The sequence below is a fragment of the Stomoxys calcitrans genome, chromosome 1, assembly GCF_963082655.1.
Source record: "Stomoxys calcitrans chromosome 1, idStoCalc2.1, whole genome shotgun sequence".
Lineage (NCBI taxonomy): Eukaryota > Metazoa > Arthropoda > Insecta > Diptera > Muscidae > Stomoxys > Stomoxys calcitrans.
The window spans coordinates 133,218,587-133,243,907 of record NC_081552.1 but is presented as its reverse complement, the minus strand read 5'-3'; the positions used below and the strand labels follow the sequence as shown (position 1 = coordinate 133,243,907).

Here is a 25,321-nt window from a genome sequence, read left to right as displayed (position 1 = left end):
ATGATACCAAACGAATCTCGCAAATCTTCGATAACTCTGGTCTCACGTTGGGCGCCATTTAATTTCTGCAACGGCCTGGCATAGACCACACCTTCCAAGCACCGGTTGATACCTTTATATCCGGCCGTGCTCAGGGAAATGGGGTGGTGATCTTGGTCTAAGAATATGTGTTAGGGCCTATTACAAAAACCAAAAATTAAGTAGCATAAACCGTGATGAATAGTAACGATACATAAGGAGTAGATAATAAAAACTTAAAACAAATGATAAATTGGAAGCTTTCGAGTAAATGAGAAGAAGATGTAATTTTCCCCATTGTTCATTACACTCCCACCTAAGTTATCCTATTTAAGTGTTATTGGATAACCCTTGTTGATTGCGCTACTTCCGCCCTAAATCTTTCGTAGAAATGAAATTATCAAACTAATTAATTTTTAAACGCTATTTTTATTATATTCTATAGTTATTCTGGAAACATTGTAGAAAACTTTAAGGTTAAATAACAAAGTGTTAAAATCGATACTATTTTCGATGGAAAGGTTTGTAAATGTTTTGATGAATTTTAAGTTTCAAAACAGTATTTATTAATAATTATTAAAAACAAGAAAAAAGTTCGGCCGGGCCGAACTTTGGATACCTACCACCTCGGGTATATATGTAAATCCCATTTCGTCACAATCCGGTGAAAATTAGATAACTTAACCACCCAAATTCGGCACGGACATTGAGTGTTCTAATATATATGTCACTATTAAATTTTGTAGAACAAAATATTTGTCTTTTTGGCAGATATATCCAATTTTAAACCGATCTGAACCATATTAGGGTCGGATATCGTGAGGATCAGAAAAACTGTTTCAAATTTCAGGGAAATTGGGTAATAAATAAAGCTTTTATGGGCTTCAGCCCCCTAATCGGCAGATCGGTCTATATGGTAGCTATATCTAAGTATAGTCCGATCTGAACCATATTTAGGTCGGGTGTCAGGAGGCTAAAAATGACTCACTGTTTCAAATTTCAGCAAAATCGGGTAATAAATAAAGCTTTTATGGGCTTCAGACCCCTTATCGGCAGATCGGTCTATATGGTAGCTATATCTAAGTATAGTCCGATTTGAACCATATTTAGGTCGGGTGTCAGGAGGCTAAAAATAACTCACTGTTTCAAATTTCAACGAAATTGAGTAATAAATAAAGCTTTTATGGGCTTCAGGCCCCTTATCGGCAGATCGGTCTATATGGTAGCTATATCTAAGTATAGTCCGATCTGAATCATATTTAGGTCGGGTGTTAGGAGGCTAAAAATAACTCACTGTTTCAAATTTCAGCGAAATTGGGTAATAAATAAAGCTTTTATGGTCTTCAGACCCTTTATCGGGAGATCGGTCTATATGGTAGCCATATCTAAATATAGTCCGATTTGAACCATATTTGGGTCAGTTGTCGGGAAGCCTTAAGCTGCTTACTTTTGTAAATTTCAGCAAATTCGGATTAAAACTAAAGGGCATTTTTATGGGCATTAGACCCTTTATCGGAAAATCGGTCTATATAGCAGCTATATCCATATATGGCCCGATTTGGCCCCTTCAAGAACTTAAGCAGCGTGCATCAAAAAGATGTATCTGTGCCAAATTTCAGCTCAATCTTTGAAGGGTCTAGAGTGATTACAACAGACGGACGGACAGACACGCGGACATCGTTAAATCGTCTTAGAATTTTACGACGATCCGAAATATATATACTTTGCAGGGTCGAAAATTGATATTTCGATGTGTTGCAAACGGAATGACTAAATGAATATACCCCCTATCCTACGGTGGTGGGTATAAAATTAATTAAGCTTTTTTTAATTAATTTATTTGTTTATTATGCAATTATAAGCCACAATTGGTATTGGTTGCCCAAAAAGTAATTGCGGATTTTTCATATAGTCGGCGTTGACAAATTTTTTCACAGCTTGTGACTCTGTAATTGCATTCTTTCTTCTGTCAGTTATCAGCTGTTACTTTACTTAGAAAAAAAGTGTAAAAAAGTATATTTAATTAAAGTTCATTCTAAGTTTTATTAAAAATGCATTTACTCTCTTTTAAAAAATCCGCAATTACTTTGATGTAACTCATAGGAATAAATTGCACGTGGTTTGCGTAGAAGAGACCGGGTATCTGACTTTGCCAGACAAGTATATGGTGTCTCCTTTAACTCGTTCCTTAAGATACGCTCGTTGCAAATGATCCACAAGATAATTTATACCAATGAACCGTCATATCTGGCTTCTGTATTGCGTTTTGCCAACCCTATAAAAGGTAAACAAGTAATACAAATACGTCATCAATATCGTGTATCTGAACATCAGTTCTTTATTAATGCTATACGTCTCTGGAGTAATATTTTATTAGTAACTTTGATTAAATTGTTAAATTTTCTTTAAAGTTTCTTTTTCTTCTTTTTTTTATTTTGTTTTAACCTTTTTTTTTACTTAAATATTGTATCAGTAACTTTGCTTAAATTGTTAAATATTTTGTACCAATTATTGTTCTATTTAAATGAAAACTTGTTGAACTCATTGTATTTATCATAATACAATAAAATACAAATACAAATACAATACATACAATTACAAAACCGCCAGGACGTCTGGAGAAGCTCCCTCCAATATGAAATTTAAAGTTATAGTAGTCAAGAATGGCGAAAGGACTTTTGCATCAAGATAATTTGAACAGAAAAATAAATTTTGTGTAGCCATAATCCTGTACATACTTTCGCAATTTCAGGGCACTCTCACAATAGGTGCTCAACCGTCTATGACTCCTCATCCTCACAAATCAAGCTAAAGTCCGCCATGTGACCAGCGCAAGGTGTGTGGAGTGTGGGTGTTCAGAAGTCGGAGCGGCTGCTCCATCACAACTAGCAGAGGTCTCCTGAACATACCAAGTTACCTAGTATTTTGGCAGCACACTATATGCACTCTGTATGGCCACACACCATGATGACAACGTTATCCTCGTAGCCGACAAACATATACTGTCCTTTACAAATGACCTGCAAATCCAACAGATATCCAAGAGCCAAAAAGGTGTACACAACCCCTCCTTGTGGCGATTGAGCTCTTATTACTATCTTCCTAAATATTTGGTCCATTTGCTTGCATTCACTTGGTAGCTATCTACGGCTACAATAACATTATTGAATCTATTTAAACCTGGCATTTTGGTGGTTTTATGGGTTGTTGTAGCTACATTTTCATGTGGAGGTGGCGAACCTTGTCAGACTCTTGTGGATGAGCAAGTTCGTTGCGGTCCGCGGGAACAGGTTGGCCTTTGGTTATTTAAAGGCGCCAATAACCCGCCTTGTCATATCGAGCATCATAGGCACTCAGTATTTGTACAAGAGCCGGTGCCGCACGGCCTCTCACTGACACCGATACCGCTGATTGTCCGCGACTGCGACTGATTGGTCGAAATAAATTAGCCGAAAATTGTAAATGTCAGGGATCGAATTGAATTTTCTTCGCCCTGTTTACTAATTTTGACATATCAAGTTCCCAAAAAACCACCTTATTAAATACGCCTTGTCCAACCCCTTCAAACAAAATTTTCTTTTCGACTTCTTTTTCAGAGCCACTTTCATTGAAAATTAAAATCTTCCAAAACCAGTAACTTTCTGTACAATTCTTCTGCAATTAAATCCGCCTCACAGTTAGGATACCTGTCTATTCAAATGCTTTTCAGTTGGTTAGAATCGGAAAATCTAGTAAAAAAATTTCCCGTTTGAGAACGGCTAAAGAGCTTTCGGGATTACGAGCAAAATTTCAATGCCGTAACTCATCCGGGCACCTCTCAGCAGGTCACTAAAATTGGTCACCTCGGCATTTCAAAATTTTTTCGGACTGGCCAATCCTAATACGCGTTCCGATTTCCATTTTTGCTAGAAAGTGCTCAAAATCGCTACGAAAAAGTCTTTCGTATTTCTACGAAATATCTTTTGTGGTCTCGGCGATTTGGGTATATTAGTGAAAAAATTCGGGTTGTTTTCATTTGTGTTTTTTAAGGACGGTTTTATCTGCAAAATTCAAAATTTTGTTTTCAGAAAATTAAAATTTTGAAAATCGAACCACAAATGAAAATTTCATTTAGGTGCTTGCCAGGAGGTGGCCGCCCCACCTAGGGCCTATAAATTTTGCGCATAATCTTGTTTAAACCTCAGCTATAAAATTGTGTACTATTTTTTTTCGGTTCTATCCCACTGTGTGTTTGTTTATTTTTGCACTTAGGTCAAATTGAACTTTGTTCGTTATACAGAACTTCGACTGTATTTCACAATTATAATTGCTTAATGTTTTCAGTTTGTTTGCGTAAATTGACCGACACAAACAATAACCTGTTGAAATCATAAAACTAGTTTGAGAGCAAATCCAAATGAGCGGAAAAAGAAAAAAATTTCATCAAAGTACTAAATCTGATTCGCTGAAACTATTGTGGTGCCCACTACACATTTAAATACTGTACTTCGAAATACTTAGCGTTTTATTTTATTCGTTCACAAAGTAAGATTAGATTTTATGTATTGTAAAAAAAGAAAATTTCAATAAAAGTTTAGTTTTGAATTTGCTTTTACGTAGAAAACCTCTTTCAGTTTTCTCGATTGTCCGTGCTATATTAAATTGGCGATACCGAATGCCTGTAGAAACTAATAGTAGTCCTTCGGAAGCAAGTGGTCGAGCTCAGCAAGGAAAGGCATCTCCTGAAATTGCTGCAACAACCATGGTACAAGAGTTACCACCATTTTGGACGGAACGACCACTAACGGCCTATACGTAGTGTATTGGCAAGCAGATCAAACTTTAGCTCTGACTTTATGACCAAGTGTCACCGCCAACAACTAGTAGCGACCACAAAAAAAGTGAGGTATTTTTACCAGTTTCAGTTTCAACAGAAGAATTTTGGCAAATTTTCGATTTGAAAAAACTGAAAACGTAGCTTACATGTCGCTAGAGACATACACACAAATTCCAGTATTTTGCGTTTTCTTTAGATGGAACATTCTCTCCTCCCAAGGAAACGGGTGCCACTGTAGGTAACTTGTATCTCCTGCTGAAAAGCACTACTTCCGTCTTGCATGGATTTACGCCTAGACCACTTTCGGTAGCCCACTTCGCTGTTGCACTAGAGCTATATCTCTTAGAGTGCTGGGAAACTGTCATCTAAACTTTACGTCATCAGCTTGGACCCTTTTCTTTCAGAGACAATAATATATATTGTATTTAATTTAATAATATATTGTTAATGGCTATATTCCAAAGTAAAGGAGACAGTACACCTCCTTGAGGTGGTCCTCTGCTGACCGATCTTTTTAGATCCCAAGCCTGCCGCAATGCATACTTTATTGTAGTAACTAAGTTATTAATAAACTTTCTTGTGGTAGAGTTGACGCCCAGAAACTCCTACTCCTTCATGATTGTCTTCAGTTTTACATTTATGTAGTCGACTAGGTCGTGAAAGGCTGTTTCAGTGGATTTGCCTTTACTTTATGCCTGCTGCTGTCGAGACAGGCTATCTCCAGGGATCATTGCCCTATGACATGTTTCTATTAACCTCTCAAGAGTCTTCAGCATAAAGCATTCATTTCGGAATGAAAACGACCTTCGTGTCCCCCCATCACACAGGTATATATGACATGCTGATACATACAGAGTATATCTCCCTTAGCCAAGGAAACAGTATATTAGACACAGTTTGTAATCATCGCCCAAAGGATTTTCGGCTCAGACACAATTTCTCCTCCACTGAGCTGCAAAATTCCACCCAGGATTTGTTCTAATCCTTTTTCAGCTCGCCTTTATATTTTCTTAGCTCAGCCTTATAGATGTCCCAATCGTGTGGTGCCCTTGTGGCTTTCACTCTGTTGAAGAGTTTTCTGCAGTCCTTCCTTAGGCCAACCAGTTTTGGGATCCACCATGGCTGTCGCTGTTTGCCCTTTGGCTTGGCACTACGACCAGCTAACACAAGCGAGTCATTCAGGGCCTTCGTTGCCCGCTTGACCATTATATATATGTCCTCCGCAGTTGCCACTTCCTTTTCTGGTCTAAAGAAATAGACGTGCAGTATTTGTGCCGAAATTTATCCCAATCGATCTTTCGATTCTGTTTAGCCGAGGGACCACTTCTGCAGTATTTTCCCCAAGGCTGAATCTAATATACCGATTGTCAGAGAATCTGTGGTCATCCAACAATTCCCAGTCGTATATCCTTCGCATATTTTATTAAGTAATTTATTAATAACCTTTCTTATGGTAGAGTTGATGCCTAGAAACTCCAACCGCTTCATGATCGACGTGGTTTTACATTAACGAAAGCACCTTCGATGTCAAGAAATGCCTCCATTGTATATTCCTTGGCAGCGAGAAAACCCCCTATGTAGCCAACTAGGTCGTGAAGGTCTGTTTCAGTGGGTTGCCTTTACTATATACATGCTGCTTCCGCGACAGGCGATCTCCAGGAACCTTTGTCCTAAGAGATGTTTCTATCAACCTGTCAAGAGTCGTCAGCATAATGACTAATGGGACGAAAATCTTTCGCTTGATGTGGTAGGGTTTTCCTGCTTTCGAAATGAAAATGACCTTCGTGTTCCTCCATCCCACAAGTATATATGACGAAACTTTTTATTGCCGAAAGGATTTTCGGCTCAAGTACACTCTAATAACGAATGCATGCCAGTGACAACCTCTTCTGGCGCCACGTTGTGCGTCGGGGACTTTCAGTTCTAGTGTTCCCTAACTAGAAATGGTCCATACATTCTCTGACTTCTGAATATACCCCACCGTTATAGGTCTCGAGTACAGAATCTTCCTTAGCCTAGAGGCCTCAGATGTATCCTCCACGGAGCTCATGGAGAGTTTTCTGCAGTCCTTCCTTAGACCATCCACCTCTGGGGTCCACCATGGCGGTCACTGTTTCAAGCGAATCATTTAGGGCCTTCGTGATCCGCTTGACCACTATGTCTATATCCCCCGCAGTTTCCACTCCCTTTTCTGGCCTGGAAGGGAGAGACGTGCAGAATTTGTGCCGAAATTTTACCCAATCCGACTTTCTTCTGTTTATGCTATAGTATTTTCTCCAAGGTTTAAACTAACATAACGATGATCAGAGAAGCTGTGTAACGCATCCCAGTCGCATATTCTTTCACTTATATCTTCCGGTACAAAGGGAATATCTAGTGCCTTCTGCCTGTGCCTGATAATAAAGGTCGGGGTTTCCCCTTTATTACAAATCGCCAGATTGCAATTTATAATATATTCGATAAGCAGCTCACCCTTTCGTAGGCATCTTTGCCCTATTACGCACTACAGGAAAAATTCTTGCGGAGCGAAGTAACCAAACGTCCGCTCTACTCAACGGCTCTGATGGTAGTTCACAATTCGGTAACAAGTCGCCCCAGAAGTGTAAGAAACTATACTGTAGTGCTGTAATTGGTACTATTTGGTACATTCTTTACCGATTGAGCTAACGCTTTCATAATTAGCCATTCAACCAGAAATGAGCCTCATCGCTGAACGGTGAATGAACACATTTCGAACCGAACACTGATTTTGGTAATAAAATTCAATGATTTGCAAGCGTTGCTCGTTAGTAAGTCTATTCATGATGAAATGTCAAAGCATACTGAGCATCTTTCTCTTTGACACCATGTCTGAAATCCCACGTGATCTGTCAAATACTAATGCATGAAAATCCTAACCTCAAAAAAATCACCCTTTACAAAACCAGACCAGGAAAAAGAGAAAAGAATGGATGAATTGGAAAACAAAATGCATACACTGGAACAAAAAATAAACATAGAAATAAATAATATACAAAACGAAGATATAAACGAAAATGAAACTGTACTAATTGTTGCTGGAAAAGCAAGTGTGAACATTGAGGAAAGCGACATAGATAAAGTATATAGAACGAAAAATAAAAGAAGATCGTGGTCGAATTCTGCACAATGAGAAAAAAAGGAATTGATGGCCAACATAAAAAGCAATAGAATAGAAGCAGAAGATATAAACAAAAATGATGGCGATGGTAAAAATAATAAATACATCTATGTTAACGATCAATTGACGGCACACAAAAATCGATTGCTTTGGTTGGCAAAAAAGAAAGCCAGAGATGTAAATTGGAGATATGTCTGGGTAAAGGATGGCGAAATTTATGCGAGAAAACAGGCAAATGAAGCAATGCTAAAAATTATATTGGAGTCAGATGTAGATGTAAATGATTTAAGAGAAAAATATTAAAATACTACATAAAGAAACAAATAAATGATTTAAATATATCAAAGCAAACTAAAAGACAGTAATTTTGACAATACAATAACAACATGAAAGAGAGCGAAACGCAAACATTAAATAGCTTTAATGAAATTTCATATATCTGAACATAATGTCTCTTAGAAAAAAATTCAATGCTTTCTTAACGGATATAAAAAAATATTAGATAAAGTGAAATTAATAATACTAGTTGAAACCAACATAATGGACGAAGAAGACTGCCTATACACGATCCAAAACTTGAATGGCGTGTTTCTCAATGGGAAATATATGGGTGGAGCAATAGCAGTTTTCATACGAAACGATGTTAACTTTACATTTAAATATATAAATATAAAGAGCTTTGAGTCATTTGCTCTTGAAAAGTTCCTATTATATTTATACCCTTATATAGGCCATCTTCTCTAAGTGTAAAAGATTTCGCATACGAACTTAAACAAAACGTGAATTTAATAAATAAAGGAAAAGTGTTAATGGTTGTAGGATACTATAGCCAGCGGGAAAGACAAATCAACTGCTTTGTATCGAGACATGATGTCCGCAAATGGACTACAATGTGTGGTGAATACAATAACGAGAGACGCTGGTAAAGGTAATGGGATATGTATTGATCATATGTTTGTTCGAACAAACAAAATAACTGCCGTCCAGGCCTTATCAGGAGGAATCTAATAATATACACTGCGAGAAATTAAATCAGGAAAATAAAGTTACCATTAATAAAATCAGATTATAAATAACACAAGCTGGGACATCGTTTTAGACTAAAATAATACATGCGAAGAGAAATATCAAATAATATGCAAAAATGTTCACGAAATCTACGATAAGTCAAAAGAATACAAAAGAAATCTCAAACAAAGATACGACTATCCTTGGCTAAATGATCAAAATATTAAGTATTGTGATGTGAGAAATAAACTATACTAAAACTATAAGAAAAATGAAAATAAAAGACAGAACGAAAAAGAATACAAATACTTTAATAATAAATTAAATCAAATCATAAATCACGCAAAAAATGAATATAGAAGAAAAGAATAGGCACAATATAAGAGGAACTTGGTGTTTAATAAACGATATAATTGGAAAAAACACTGATGATGTAGACGATGTTATAAAGAAAAATTTTAAATCAACAGATCTATAAAATATATCGGAAAACTTCGCAATCAAATTTAAGGAAAATGTAAATAATATTATCCATAAATGCAATGTAAAAACATTAACACAAATTCCACGTATTGTTCAAAATTAAATTTTTCTTGAAAATACTGATGAAGTAGAAATTTCCAACATTGTCAGAGCTTTGAATGTCAACAAAGGAGCAGGAGTTCATGGGATAAGGCCTATAGATATAAAAACAACGGGAAGACTTACCCCTGTAACAACCTCAAGTATCGATGAAGGAATAGTTCCGTCCGATCTTAAAACGTCAATAGTCAGACCTATTTACAAGTCCGGCACAAAATCAGACTATAATAATTACAGGCCTATTTCAATATTGCCGGTATTTGTAATAATCTTAGAAGAAATAATCGTGAGATTTTAAATGTGTTGGAAAGAAATGGAATACGAGGACAATGCTTAAAGTGGTTAAATGATTATTTACAATGAAGAACTTACAAGGTTAAAATTGATGCCAATTATAGTAATAATACAATCTAATTATGGTATGCCACAAGATTCCAAACTTGGACTCATATTATATTTATTATATGCAAATGAATTAATAAATGTCATGGCAAAAAGTGAAGCATTTGCACATGCAGATAATAAAGCCATTGATTATTGTGTGCCAATAGAACCCATCTGAGGCTGAAAAAATCCTGCAACCTGAACTTAACGTTATAACAAGATGGTGTCAAGATAATGGCCTGATAATCAATGCAAACAAGTCTAAAGTTATGCATATTCGCCAACCACATCAAAAATCTTCAAATATATAAATAAAATTTCATAACTACGATTGCCTACATGAAAATAAATCAACATATGAAATGTGTAATGGAAAATGAGACCAATTGCAACACATCAGACACGGTATAACAGCATTTGGAACCTCAAGTCACATCAAAATTATACAAAAAACACAAAAAAGATTGATAAAAACTTTAATGAGAAACAAATTGCAGGCAAAAACAGCCATATCTTAAATACTCCTACTATAACCCATAGAAACACACAATATGCTCAAAATAAAAACCAACATAATAAATTCACACCAGAAATGATTTCGAACTTTTTAAAACAACATAATATCTTAAATGTAACAATTCTTTATATATCTGTGATAATGAATGAGTTCGATGATATAAATCTGCTGAAACACATTAGCCACACATACAACACAAGAAGAAAATCATTATCACTATTTAAAACGCCAAAAATAAGAACGAAGTATGGAAAGAATGCGCTCGACTATCAACTGACAAATACCTGGAATGCCATGCCACCAGATATCATCACCATAACCAGCCAAAAGAAGCGTAAAAAAAATCAAAAAGGCCCTAATTGCATCGCCATGAAGATGATGAACCACCATTTTTCATAAATTTTTTAATAATTTATATTTTTACAAATATTTAGTAATGCGACTACTTACATACATACATAAGTATACATATTATTTTTCGTCCTTGCAAATCAATTCAGCTTCGCGAGGAGGAATTGTTAAATTTAATATGAATTTACAATAATAAAATTATAGGTTAGGTTAGGTAAGGTTGAAAAGAGGGGGCAGATATTAATCCGCGCCATGCCACTATGGACATACACCTAAGCCAGTAATCGGCTTGTTGTGCGCTCTAAAAACTATAAAGTAACCTCTAAAAAGAAAAATTTAAGTTAGGAATTCCGTGCTACTTACAAAATCCTTAATTGTTTTCAATACCACTCCCCTAAGTTGGTTCATGTCTGATATTGTTTCTCCACCTAAGTACAGGTATCTGTTGGACGCGATGCGGATTTTCCTATCCCTAGAGAAGGCGTTAATCTCCTTCTAACACTGTTTTAGACTGTTCGTGACCTTACCATTCTGGTTATTATTGCCCTTATGGCAATTTTACTGTCGGTAAAGATGTTCACACTCGACGTCTTCGCGTTAGCACCACACCACTTCACGTATTATGGTCAGGCAATCTAAAACAAATCTCAGTTCCTGGGTTCTCAATGTAGATCCCCAGGCCCACTCTGTCCTCTAGCTTTGATCCATCTGTGTAACATGATCTTCCAGATGTCAGTACTAGGGTTCCGTGAATCCAAGACTGTGTCGATGCCAGCAGTGCCTCGCATACGACTTCAACGTTCATCTCAGGTATCCGATCGGAAACCTCTTCCCTTCCTTCCAGATTTCCTATCGTCGCCTCGATTATACCGCGATGGTATGAGCTGCCCCATCCTCAATACATTCTCCCATCGCCTTAAGTCTCATAGCCGCAGTGGCTGCCTCGCACTTAATCTGTATGTCAATGGGTCGGATATCTCGAATAGTCTCCAGTGCCCTAGTGGGCGTAGTCCTCATCGCTCCGCCTATGCCAATACTGTAGAGCCAGTGGCCCACTGATTCGTACCCCATTTCAAGCCTACGGCCCGTCTACATAGTGCCCAACATCTGTGAGCCTTCTCAGTACGCTCCTGAATGTGACACTTCCAATTCTGATTCCTGTCCAAGATCATACCTAAGTATTTGACCCTGTCAGATATCGAAATCGTCTTATTGAGGAAACGTGGTGCATTAAATTGGGCCACCTTAGTCTTCCTCGTGAACAGGCATATTTCAGTCTTCTCTGTGTTAAGGGTTAACGTTGAGACCTCTGGGTCTAGCCCAGTCATATGCCATTCGGCCCTTCTGCATAGCTCGTTCGGATCATTACCCCTTAAAAGTATTGTAACATCGTCTGCGTAGCAGACGTGTTCAAATCCCTCACCTGTCAGCATCTGTAATAGGTCATTTATGGTGGTGACCCATAGGAGTGGCGATAAAATGCTCCCCTGTGGCGTGCCCTGTGCCACTTTCTCCCTTATATTTATGCTATGGAACACGGCATTTATCCACCTGTTCCTTAGCATATGGTTTATCCAATCTCTAAGGACCGGGTCCACCCGGTACTGGTCTAAGGATTGGATCAGTGTGTTGCTCCGCACATTGCTAAAAGCCCCCTCGATGTCAATGCATATCGCCAGTGTGTACGCATCAAAGGATTCTTCTATTTTATGCCCAACCTCGTGCAGGGCAGTCTCCACCGACCTTCCCTTGACATAGGCATGCTGTTTGTATTTGAGCAGTTCGCTGGATGTCATATTCTTTATCATGGTGTCCACAATACGTTCCATGGTTTTGAGTAGAAAGGACGTAAGGATTATAGTCTGTAGGCCTTTGGTGTCGCATAACTTGCCTTGCCGGGCTTGGGTATAAAAACCACCCTTGCCTCCTGCCAGGCTTTCGGAGTATATCAAAGTCCTATGCACGCTGTGAAAATAGTTGCCAGACGGGGCGCCAGATAGTCTGCCTCTCTCTGAAGTAACGTCGGAAATATTCCATCAGGTCCGGGTGACTTGAAAGGTTTGAACTCCTCAAGGATTCCTTCACCATAAGTTCCGTTATTATAAACCTTCGATCAACGTCATTATTCCAAGATTCCGGTGTCTTCGTGAGTCCCATCGTATCCTGTGGTAAATGGGTTTTCATCAAAAGCCTCAACTTGTCCTCTGTTGTCTCTGCTCTCCCTCCGATATCGTCTACTAAAGTTTCGGTTTGAACATGGGTTTTTGAGAGAAACTTGTTTATCTTGGCGGCGTCATCAACGCTATCGACCTGTTCGCAGAAAAGCTTCCAGGAGGCACGTTTTGCCGCTCTGGTATTGTTATTGTATTCCTTGAGCCGTGTGTAATACAAATCCCAATAAACTCCGCTTTCTGCGGATCTCTTTCCCAATATTGCGAATTTTCCCGGTCATTCAGAGTTTTTCTTGGGCTGATTTCCTTTCCCGAAGAGGACAACTATCTTCGAAGGACCCCACCAGTGCAGTCGTAATCCTGTTGACATTTTCGTCAATCTATTCTATGCTTGGGCAGTCTAAATTATCATGCCCAAGACTTCTTCTGAGTAGCGTTTCGAATTTTGTCCAGTTGGTTTTCAACTTATTCCGGAAGCATATCGGATTCGGCGCTGGCCGTGCTATTCTAAACCTAATGTAGTGATGGTCAGAGAAAAGGTGTTCCATGTAAGCCCTCCAATCCTGAACCTCATCGATCAGATTTTCTTAACATCGTCACATCTAATACCTCCTCCCTAATCCTATTAACAAAGATATCGGTGTTACCAATATTAAGTTTTGTTAGGTCGTTAGTATTCAAAAACTCTGCCAGGGCTTGGCCCCGCTTATTAGTGTTGGTACTACCTCCTTGGGAGTAGGTGATGATCTCATCGTCTGCTCCCTGTTCTTTAGACTGTACTGCACTGCCTGATGTCATCATTTTAGGTTCTTTGCCTAGTCTAGTCTTCCGACTTTTTATGAAGTCGTCGGGTCCCTGTTCGATAAACTTTATTGGATTCCCATTCCCTGTACTGCCTGATGTTTTAATACTAGATTCTTTGCCTTTCATAGTCTTCCAAATCTTGGAAGTCACAGTCCTCCATGAAGATTCAGGGGACGTGCGAGCTTCTTTCGTTCTTGTTCCAACTTTGTCTACCTCCGTAGGACACTGTCTGGAGTCTCCATTGCGGGATGGCTTGGTATTTCCAGAGTACTTGAAAGCGTAGAGCTCTTTTTCTTCTACAGTATTTTAGCAGTGTTATGCTCTTCGGGAGATCTGATTCTTTGTCCAGCTTCCGTAGAAGTGCTTGGAATGTCAGTTTTATCCCTTCCAGCATCCTGCACTTTCGCCCGATTACGCGAAAGAAACGAACTGTTTATGGTTTATCGTTTATCTGTCTCTTCCTCATTAATTAGTCTGACGACTAGTTGTGCGCTTGAAGCATTACTCTCGATACAGGTGCGAAGACACCTACACCTGTAGGAGGGGAGGACAACATGCTGCGGTCTGACTCCACCACAGCACATGTTGAGTCTTTGGAGTCCATTTCTAGCCTACTCCAAAAAGTTTTAAAATGTTTTTCGTAATAGGTAGTACCTATTCCGAGATACGGATATATATTTATTTTTTCTTTGAGGAGCGAAACAAAAACAAGTCCGCGTCCCTCAGCGGCTAAATATCAATTTGATAAATTAAATAAAAAACAATTTTTGCACAAAAAAAAGCTTGAAATCTTGCACAAATACTTTTTATTAGTGTAGGTCGGTTGGGAATGTAAATGGGCAATATCGGCCCATGTTTTGATATAGCTGCCATATAAACCAATCTTGAGTCTTGACTTCTTGAGCTTCTAGAGGGCGCAATTCTTATCCGATTTGCACATATTGTTTTGGTATGACATACAACAACTGTGTCAAGTATGGTCTTAATCAGTCCATAACCTGATATAGCTGCCATATAAACCGAACTCCCGGTTAGACTTCTTGAGCTTCTGGAGGGCGCAATTCTTTTCCGATTTGGCTGAAATTTAAGTCGCCAGGCCCTGATGATCTGTCACCAGTTGAATTACAAGCTCTGTCTAAAAGACTGGTTCTCTGGCCTAGGGAGATATATTCTGCTTGTATCAGCATGTCATATATACCTGTGGGATGGAGGGACACGAAGGTCATTTTCATTCCGAAAGCAGGAAAATCTTACCACACGAAGGCGAAAGATTTTCGTCCAATTAGCTCTTTATGTTGAATACAAGCATACCTTAGAGCAAAGAACCCTGAAGATGGCCTGTCTCGGCAGCAGCATGCATATAGTAAAGGCAAATCCACTGAAACAGCCCATCACGACCTAGTCGGCTATATAGAGGATTCTCTCGCTGTCAAGGAATATACAACGGTAGGATTTCTTGACATTGAAGGTGCTTTCAATGATGTAAAACCGACGTCAATCATGAAGGAGTTGGAGTTTCTAGGCATCAACTCTACCGAAAGAAAGTTTATTAATAACTTGCTTACTAAAGGATGCATTACGGCAGGCTTGGGATCTGTGGATCTAAAAAGATGGGTCAGCAGAGGAACACCTCTAGGAGGTGTACTGTCTCCTCTACTTTGAAATATAGCCATTAACAATATATTATTGTCTCTGGAAGAATTAAGAATATATTATTGTCTCTTGTCGCGTATGCTGATGACGTGGCAATTGCGGTTAGGTGAAAGTTTCCCAGAACTCTAAGAGATATACTCCAGGAAGCTCTACATGCAACAGCAAAGTGGGCTACCGAAGTGGTCTTGGTATAAATACGTGCAAGACAGAAGTAGTTCTTTTCAGCAGGAGATACAAGTTGCCTACAGTGGCACCTGTCTCCTTGGGTGGAGAGAATGGTCAATTTACAGAAAGCGCAAAATACCTGGGTGTTTTTTTACTGGACAGGAAATTGAACTTTAAATCAAACATTTTGGAGATGGAAGGAAGGCCGCTCTTGCCCTATACACCTGCAAGAGAGCCATTGGCAAACGTTGGGGGTTTAGACCGCGTGTCATGCATCGGGTATATACTGCAGTTGTCAGACCTATTATGCTATATGGTGTTGTGATCTGGTGGACGGCGCTTCAGAAGTCCACCTACTGCTCAATACATAACCGGATCCAAAGGATGGCTTGTTTGTGCATCACAGCCGCACCGAGGACGACACCATCTGATGCACTGAATTTAATTTTACATCTTATGTCTCTGGACATTGTGGCTACCCAAATTGCACTGCTGTGAGGTTAAGGGAGCTTTCTCATTGGTCATTTGGCGGCCACGGACACTGTGTTATCCTTGATACAATATCCGATGTTCCAGGCAGTGTGATAAAAACTACTGTACTACTATTCTTGATAGAACCGGTTGGAACTGCGATATCCCTTGTAATGAAAGTTACATAGACTTCTATACGGATAATTCCAAACTAAACGAACAGGTAGGCTTTGGGATGTCCTCTAAAAATTTAGAACTCGTCATATCGAAAACGTTACCCGACCACTGCAGTGTGTATCAAGCAGAGATCCTTGCAATTATGAAAGTGGTGGAATGGCTATATAATGTCTATCTACTGCTTTGCTGTCATTGGCTAGAACAGACGTCGCAGTCGTTGTGTTCGTAGTGACAGGTCACTGTCTAATCGGTAAACATGCTGACAGACTGAAGGTTGCTAGCAACGACTTTTGCAGAAGCTGTGAGGACATCGAAGAAGAAGAGACTATAGAACACCTTCTGTGTGTGATAAGAAGTCAAATCAAGAGATCGGTTTATATGGGAGCTATATAAGGTTATAAGCTGATTTGAACCCTACTTGGCACGGTTGTTGGAAGTCATAACAGAATACCACATGCGAAATTTCAGTCAAATCGGACAAAAATTGCGGTTTTTAAGGGATCAAGAAGTCAAATCGGGAGATCGGTTTATACGGTAGCTATATGAGGTTATAGACGGATGTGGACCGTACTTGGGATAATTGTTCGAAGTCCTAACAGAACACTGCATGTAAAATTTCTGCCAAATGGGACAAAAAATGCGGCTTTCAGGGGTCAAGAAGTCAAATCGGTAGATCGGTTTATATGGGAGCTATATCTAAGTCTGAACCGATATGGCCCATTTGCAATCCCCAACAACGACATCAATATTAAGTATCTGTGCAGCTAGCTTTACGCGCTCGACCGCTATCGTGATTATTTCAAACGGACGGTCGGACGGCCGTGGCTATATCGACTCAGAATGTCGAGAGGATCAAGAATATATATACTTTATTGGGTTAACCTCTTACAAGAACGAAGCGTTTGTTGGTTGCTCCAGTGTTTTGGTGACTTTTTCGTGGTTTCTGAGACTTATTCCTTGGGCCTTTTTGAATCATTCTGTTGTTCGTCGGAAGTGGGATAGTGGACGTTGTGGAGAGGGCTGATTTTTGTGTGCAACAGGCGATTTCACGGATTTAAAAATTGTAAGTTTCACAAAGAAAAACTGGTCGAAATTACAAAATATAATAATATTTGGCACGGAGAGAATTCAGCAGACTGTAAACAAATATATCAGCTGTTCGAATTGACAAATATATAAAGTTGCCACTTAGTTGGACTAATCATAAGCTCAGTTAAGAAGGGCTGCATTTCTTAATTTGGTTTGTGTCCCAACTATAAGAAATCCGTTAAACTAATACTAACTTACTATGCAACGAACACCGTGTAAAGAAAACATCTCCCAGCAAACAAAAAGAAGGCTGAATGAGACTTCGCCGGAGGACAGGAACATGTCTAAAAAACCAGTTGGAAATATGGAAGTTGGTGAATTAATGGAAATGATGAAGCTTACCATGAACTCCTTGTTGGAGGAAAAGCTTGAAAATCTTCCAACTAAGAAGGATTTGGAATCCATCAAATCAGACATAAATAATGTATGCGAGGAAATCGGGACACTAAAATCCGAAAACATAAAATTAAAAGAGGAAATAGGATGTTTAAAACACAAAATAGAGGAAGATGAAAACAATATACGATGGCTAGAGCATCAGATTAAAAATACGAAATTGGTATTTAAAGGCCTGGTTTTTGAGAAGACACCAGTGGACTCTGTTTTGAAAGTGTGTGAAGAAAACCTTAATATAAAAGCTAAAATATCTTCAGCACAGATTGTTGCGGTTAGAAATAACACGTACACAATTATAGCGGAATTTGAAAATGAAACGGTCGTAAACCAAGTATTACATACTACAAAAAACTTAGCCGGAACATCTATATCTATAGACAGAGATTTAAATCCCAGAAGACAAAAAAATAAGAAAGCCATGCTAGCTTTAAGAAGACTAATATTGGCAGACAGTAATAAGCACAAAATCACTGTTCGGGACGACAAAATGCTTATATCCAACAAAAGATTCCAATGGAATAGTAAGAACGAGTTGATGTGTGGAAACCAGCCTGCGGAGGAAATATTTAAAATGCTATACGGCCCAGACTTGAAGAAGGCTAGTTTTAACGATATGTATGAAATATTAACTACTAATTCAAAAAACTAATAAAACCCCTTTCTGCTGCAAACAAACATGAAGTCGGTGCTAGATTGGAAAAACAGAAACTACTAATAGCAGCTTACAACATCAACGGATTGCAGAATAAATTATTATTTCCAACATTTTTCGAATATCTAAAAATTTTTGATATATTCTTTTTAATTGAAACTCATATCACGCAAAATAAAACCAAGCAGGCTGAAAAGTATTTTCCTGGTTTCACAATTTATTGGGATTATGCTGAAAGGGACAGCAATTACGGTAGAGCAAAAGGTGGAATAATGCTTGCTGTAAATTCAAAAGTGCATGAAAAAGGACTTAAGTATGAATTCGTATCCGGCGGTTCTATCAAAATTTTAAAGATATTAATGCAAAATGTGATGTTCAATATTATCCCGGTATACATAAGAGGGGCAGATTGGGATTCTGAGTTCCGACGGTTGAAATCGTTTGTAGCTGATAATGAAATAAATAACCCTGTGTTTATCGGGGACATGAATGTAAGAATCGGAGAAAATCAGCAAGATATTACGGCAATAAACAGATCCAATTTTATATCAGGCTTAATTAGGCGTAAGTCGCGGGATAAAGAAGTTAATTCGAAAGGGCGTAAATTGTTAGAATTTTGCGATGACTACAATTTGATTTTACTTAATGGTCAAACTCTCGGCGATGAAGAAGGCGAATTTACCTATATCAGCAATCTTGGGCAATCGGTTAACGATATATGTGCAGTATCCGCAAACTTGTTGTGGTATGTAAATAAATTCTCTATAGAAGAAAAAATATGGTCGGATCATCTCCCTATTGTACTTGAAATGGGTTTCAACACCGAAGCAATGTCTACTAAAAAACTAGCTTTACTGCCGAAGTTAAAATGGAAGGATTCTCAAAAGCAACAATACCAAAGAAGCCTAAACACTAATCTACAAGCAAATTCTGAAAATGTCCCAAATATTACTGAATTAACGAAGATAATTGAACGGTCAGCACCTTCGTCTGTCTCTACTCGTGCCTTTCTCCAAAAAAATAAGTGGTACAATGAACGATGCCATTGGGCTAGGAAAAAGGCTTTTGATCTTCTAAATAACTTTCGGAAATCACAGTTACATTCCGATAAGTCCAAATATTTAAAAGCCCAAGCAAAATATAAAGAAGTATGTCAAATTTGCAAAACCAACTATAATAACGATTTACTCTTTAAAATAAACACCATTAATAACGGCAAGGAATGGTGGAGCTTAGTGAAGGAAATAAGGGGCGAAGATCTTCGTATAGGTGCAAATATCTCGGCAAACATATTTAAAGATTATTTTATATCATTACTTAATCCGGCTCAAACATGTTCAGAAATATTATACGCACCTTTTTTGACTCAAGATCAGTTTCTGGACGCAGATATAACTGTGGAAGACATCAAAAAAGTACTTCGAGCAGTCAAACCGAATAAAGCACCAGGAGAAGACAGAATATCGTATGAATGCTTCATAAATGGCACAGAGGAACTTTTTATAACGCTAGCAAGTTTATACAATAAGATGTTTTCTGAAGCTAAGGTGGAAGAGTTTCTGGAAAAAACTATAATTTTTCCTATTTACAAAAAGGGGCCAGTAAATGAAGTGAATAACTACCGTGGAATATCATTTATGAACTCATCGGCTAAGATTTTTATGGGAGTCCTGAATGATAGGTTACAGGCGTGGGTTGAAGCTAAGGAAATAATTGTCGAGTATCAGGCTGGATTCAGAAGGAGGTACTCCACTGCAGACAACATTTATAATTTGTCAGCCATAGTCAACATTAAATTAGCTGAGCGAAGAAAAGTGTACGCTTTCTTCGTTGACTTTAAAGCAGCTTTTGATACGGTCCCAAGAAAGTCACTATTATATAAACTGAATACTATTGGCCTCTCATACAAATTTATTAAAATGATATCGGAAATATACAAAAACACGAAAGCAGCAGTATGGACTGGTGAAGAATTGTCAGAATATTTTGACACAAAATCTGGAGTGAAGCAGGGATGTCTCCTCTCACCTCTTTTGTTTTCACTTTATGTAAATGATCTGCATGATGTCATAGAGGGTGGCATAAACATTGATGGGCACAATATCAGGGTTCTGTTATATGCAGACGACATTGTGCTATTGGCGGAAGAACCGGAAGTAATGAGCAGTATGATTGAAAAGTTAGATAGCTACTGTCAATTGTGGAATATGCATATTAATCTAAGTAAATCCAAAATGATGGTGTTTAGAAATGGGGGCCGGCTTGGACGGCACGAAAACTGGAAGTTCAGAGGGTACGACATTGAAATAGTTCCCGAATATAATTACCTAGGGGTAATATTAACTCCTCGAATGACCTTTACAAGGCACATCCAAAAAAGAAATAATGAAGCAAAATGCGCCATAAATATGACATGGCAAAATTTTCTTAGCTCAAAAAATGTGACTCTGAAAAGCAAATGGAAGCTGTTTTTGGCGGTCTGCAGATCAATACAAGCATATGCATCTCAAATCTGGGGTTACACATATTTTGATCAAGTAGATATGCTTCAGCGACATTTCCTTAAGAAAATAATGAATCTGCCGGATTCAACACCAAACTATGCCTTAGAAATTGAATTTGGAATTAAAAATGGCCACCTATACACGCTTGAAATGCATTTAAATTATGTAACGAAAACCTTGTTTAAATATGGAACAAACCGCTTACCGCACGTTTTGTCAAAAATTATTTTATCTAGAAATATATTCTGGGCCAAAGGTTTAAAAGATTTGGCAGATAGTCTAAGCATAGTAACACATAATCCTGATGCAAGAGAACATGAATGGATAGAGTATAACGAGATATTGCTAAAACATGTTGAAGCAACTTACGCTAATGAACGGTTTCGAAAAGCGCTGGAGAGTCAATCGCGAATATACAGATTCCTAGACCATACTAGAGGGCAACTCTATGTGAAGGATGCATATACTCAAAACGAGATAACATGGATTTTTAAAGCTCGTTCTGATTTAATAGTGCTAAATGGCAACAGTTTTGATCGTTCAAGAGGGGAAACTTGTACGTTATGTAATTTACAAGATAAAGAAACACTACAACATTTCCTAGGCAAATGCCCAATTCTCAGAGCATACAGGGTATGTTTCTTCAATAAACCATTGCTAGCTGACAACGAAGTTATCAACATCTTGGATGGAAGACAGGAAACAGATTGGAAGAACTTGGCACGCTTCTTGATCTCAGCACTAAACTATAAAAAATTAATATTATCTGAATTTGCTTAAGTAAAATTATTATAATAATAATAATAATTAACTTATTAATTTTGAACTCCCGACTGACGACATTTTGTCATAGTCGTAAAATCTTTGATTGTTTTTTTTTTCGAGAATTTAATAACCCGAATAATGTAATATGTAAATTGAAAACGAAAGAAATTAACAATAAAGATTACACTACTACTACTACTACTACTACTACTTTATTGGGTCTTAGACGAATATTTTGAGGTGTTTCAAACGGAATGCCCCAATCCTATAGCGGTGGGTATAAAAAGTTCAGATTCATTTAAAAGATAATTGAATCAATTAATGTTTTAATTGAAAATTACTTAATATCAATCACGATCGTAATTGAAAAAAAGATTCGGTCTCAATTAAGTTTTTAATTAAGAACATTTTTATTTTCAATTAAATTTTAAATTGAAACAATTTTGTGATATTTTTTTCTGTGTAGGTACAACTAAGAAATATATGATAGGTGACTAAATGATTTGTTTGAAGTTCGTAAATTTTGGTACCAAAAAGTGCATAATAGTACGAAATAGCTTTTCTTCGCATACAGTGAACGGGCACAGCTAGGATAAAGCAAGTAGGCAAACATTATCACAGATTTAAAAAAAATGCAACATTTCGGAAGAAAACGTAAGTACTAATTGTGGTGCAATTAGTTCCTTGAAAGTATATATTGGGAGATAAGAAGATATTTTTTATTCGTACTTTTATGTATTTAACCGCACAAAATGGTACTTTCTTTACTATGTGAGCTAAAACCGTCAAAATTGGGTACAACAACGTCTTGACAGTATAATTGGACGACCAGAAGTTTTTGTGCAAGATCGTACATTTAGGTACTAAAACGTACAAAATGATACATTCTTTACGAACTGAGCTAAAGCACTCAAAATTAGGATACGGGTACACCTTGACAGTAAATATTGGGCTTTAGAAGCTTTGTTTGAAATTCGTGCATTTAGGTACTAAAACCTACAAAATGGGACTTTCTTTACAGCGTGATATTAAGCTCTCAAAATTGGTATACAGCTATACCTTGACAATAAATTTTGGGCGACCAGAAGGTTTTTTTTTCAAAATCGTACATTTAGTACTAAAACTTTCAAAATGGTACTTTTTTTATGAATTGGGATTAATTATTCAGCCCACACTAAAAAATCTTGAGCCCAATCCAACCGGATGACTCACCCACACGGGGCTTGTCGGGTCCTGTCGACGCCTTCCTCTGCTGTTCCGATCGTAGCAGGGGGACTTTCAGTCTCCTGCAATCCTTCAGACTTTGGAGATGTGCTCGATAGTTCCTCAGACAAGTATTCAGCAACAACTGCTGAGTCATCTCCAGATTCCCCAACCACATCGCTTCTATAGACTTTCAGCTTCAGCGTGTTGAATCCGTAGGACACAACTCTAGCAGACTTGTTGAGGTCTATGAATATGAATACTGCATGTCTCCGGTCGCCATCAGACTCATCCAATCTACCAATCTTCCAGTCGGTGGATGAAAGGTTAGGATTGCAGTTCCTTAGTCTCCGAAGTATGCATTCAGGATTTAGGGGAATTCGTGTGCCATTGATCGAGAAGTAATATCTTCCTAATTGACTTAATGCAGTGCTTTGTCTGGCCAGATCTCGCCAATCTGCTTTAGGGCGCAACGATCCATCTCAATTGAGCGTTGATTCCCGAAGGCAATTAGTTTGTATCTGCCCGGATACCAACCCGCATCGTCGCAGACTGGAGGAGGACCAGGTAATTTCACAAGGGCATCGGAGGACACAGATGACTGTCAAGTGTTCCTAGGTATGCAGTCCTGTTCTTTTCCATTATGGACAACTGCCATCATCAAACTGTCCTTAGCGACGTAAGCATAGGTCCGCTGACCCATATTGCTATAATTCGCCTTAGATCTTTTGGACATGGAATGCCCCTTAAGTGACCGCAGCCTTTTGGCCGTTTCCGAATCTAGCCACGTAGCTTTTGGTGTAGGCCGTTCAGCAAATCTCCGAGGCCAATTTAGGAGAGGGAGAGAGAGAAAGATACTCTCTCTTTATCGGTGATAGTCTTAGGATCATTCGCACCAAGCCTCTCAATAAACCTGAGAGCTATGCGCCTCTTAATATGCCAACCTCTTAAAGAGCGTATTGATTTGCCAGATAAGGCCGATGGCCTAGGCAAATTATAGGCACTCGAAGATTAAATAGGTTCGGCCTTGTCCTAAAGTCTCGAACCGGATGTCTTAGTCAAAAGCCCCTGCTAACCAGTCATCTGTCGGCTGGAGTAGCCTGGGGCAACCGCTCCACCAGTCGAGATCTCAGTAGCAGACAACATTCTACGGCCTGATATCACCAGAGCAGCCGTTGGGTCTTTAGATTTCACGCTAAGACTACTGCGGGGCCCTAGATCTGCCGCTCCACTGGAAATAGACGCAAATCATTAACCGCCTAATGGATAACACTATCGTAGCTATCGTTGAGAGGCTTAAAAATTTCTGCGAAAATAACTACCTATTGGGTTGCCCAAAAAGTAATTGCGGATTTTTCATACAGTCGGCGTTGACAAATTTTTTCACAGCTTGTGACTCTGTAATTGCATTCTTTCTTCTGTCAGTTATCAGCTGTTACTTTTAGCTTTCTTTAGAAAAAAAGCGTAAAAAAGTATATATGATTGAAGTTCATTCTAAGTTTTATTAAAAATGCATTTACTTTCTTTTAAAAAATTTGGCAATTTTTGGGCAACCCAATATTACTAGATACAGAAAAATCTTGCAGAGCGAATAAAAAAATACGTTCCCTTCACTTAAATGTTCAAACAAGAATCGCCTTTTATTCCAATAATCCGACAGATTTAAACGATACATTAATGGCAAGGAAAATATGTGATGTCGCATTTACTCACTTTAACCTTCGCCTTCCAAATACGCACTCGGGATTAGGTGCAATGGATGATCATTCGTCAAACCACAACGCTTTAAATTTTATTTAAATTAATTTTTTTCAGCTGTAAGATATAAAATGGGCCCGGACAGGAATATTCCGATATTGGACAAAAACGTGATTTCAGAGTCTGTCAATTCAAATCTTTTGATCAGTACACAAAAGTTAAATCTACCGACAGGTAGTATCTCATTATCAAGACTGAGCCCTGCTTACTATAGTGAGAATGAAGACTATGCATCAAATTCAGGTGGGTATCAAAACAATATTATTTGCTATCTCCTATCCCTTATTTTTCTTTATAATTCTCAATCCCAGCAGTGCCTTTCAGATGTCTATCGAAATGTAAGTATGGAGTAATATACATATTCTATTGACTTCAAAACCCATTTTTGCAAACGCGATTTGTAAATTGTTTTAATGGGGTTAAGGGTACACAAATAATTCCAATTCCTTGATAGCCAGGTCATCAGCATGGACGACCACTTTAAAACCACCTATTCCCAGAGCTAATATACATATGTTGTTAATGCCTATATTGGGGCTACCGCCCGGGGACTTGACCCCAAAGTTCTATATAATATTTGTATTCTTCTTCCGTTTACCTTTTATTTGATACCAATATTGCCCCAATGGGTAACATGTAATTTTTTGAGCTTTTTTGAAGGTGGGCGGACCCGCCGGCACTTGGTGTCAAATTGTTAT

At 38.2% G+C, this 25,321-nt stretch overlaps 1 protein-coding gene across 1 annotated transcript in view; it reads left to right on the top strand.

The window, feature by feature from the left end:
• Window positions 1-25,321, top strand: part of LOC106089744 (fat-like cadherin-related tumor suppressor homolog) — a 737,514-nt gene that overhangs the window by 573,577 nt on the left and 138,616 nt on the right. The window contains exons 21-22 of the mRNA XM_059363292.1: window positions 24,681-24,866; window positions 24,935-24,961. Coding sequence (XP_059219275.1) covers window positions 24,681-24,866; window positions 24,935-24,961 — 213 coding nt within the window. The remainder of the gene's footprint in view (window positions 1-24,680; window positions 24,867-24,934; window positions 24,962-25,321) is intronic.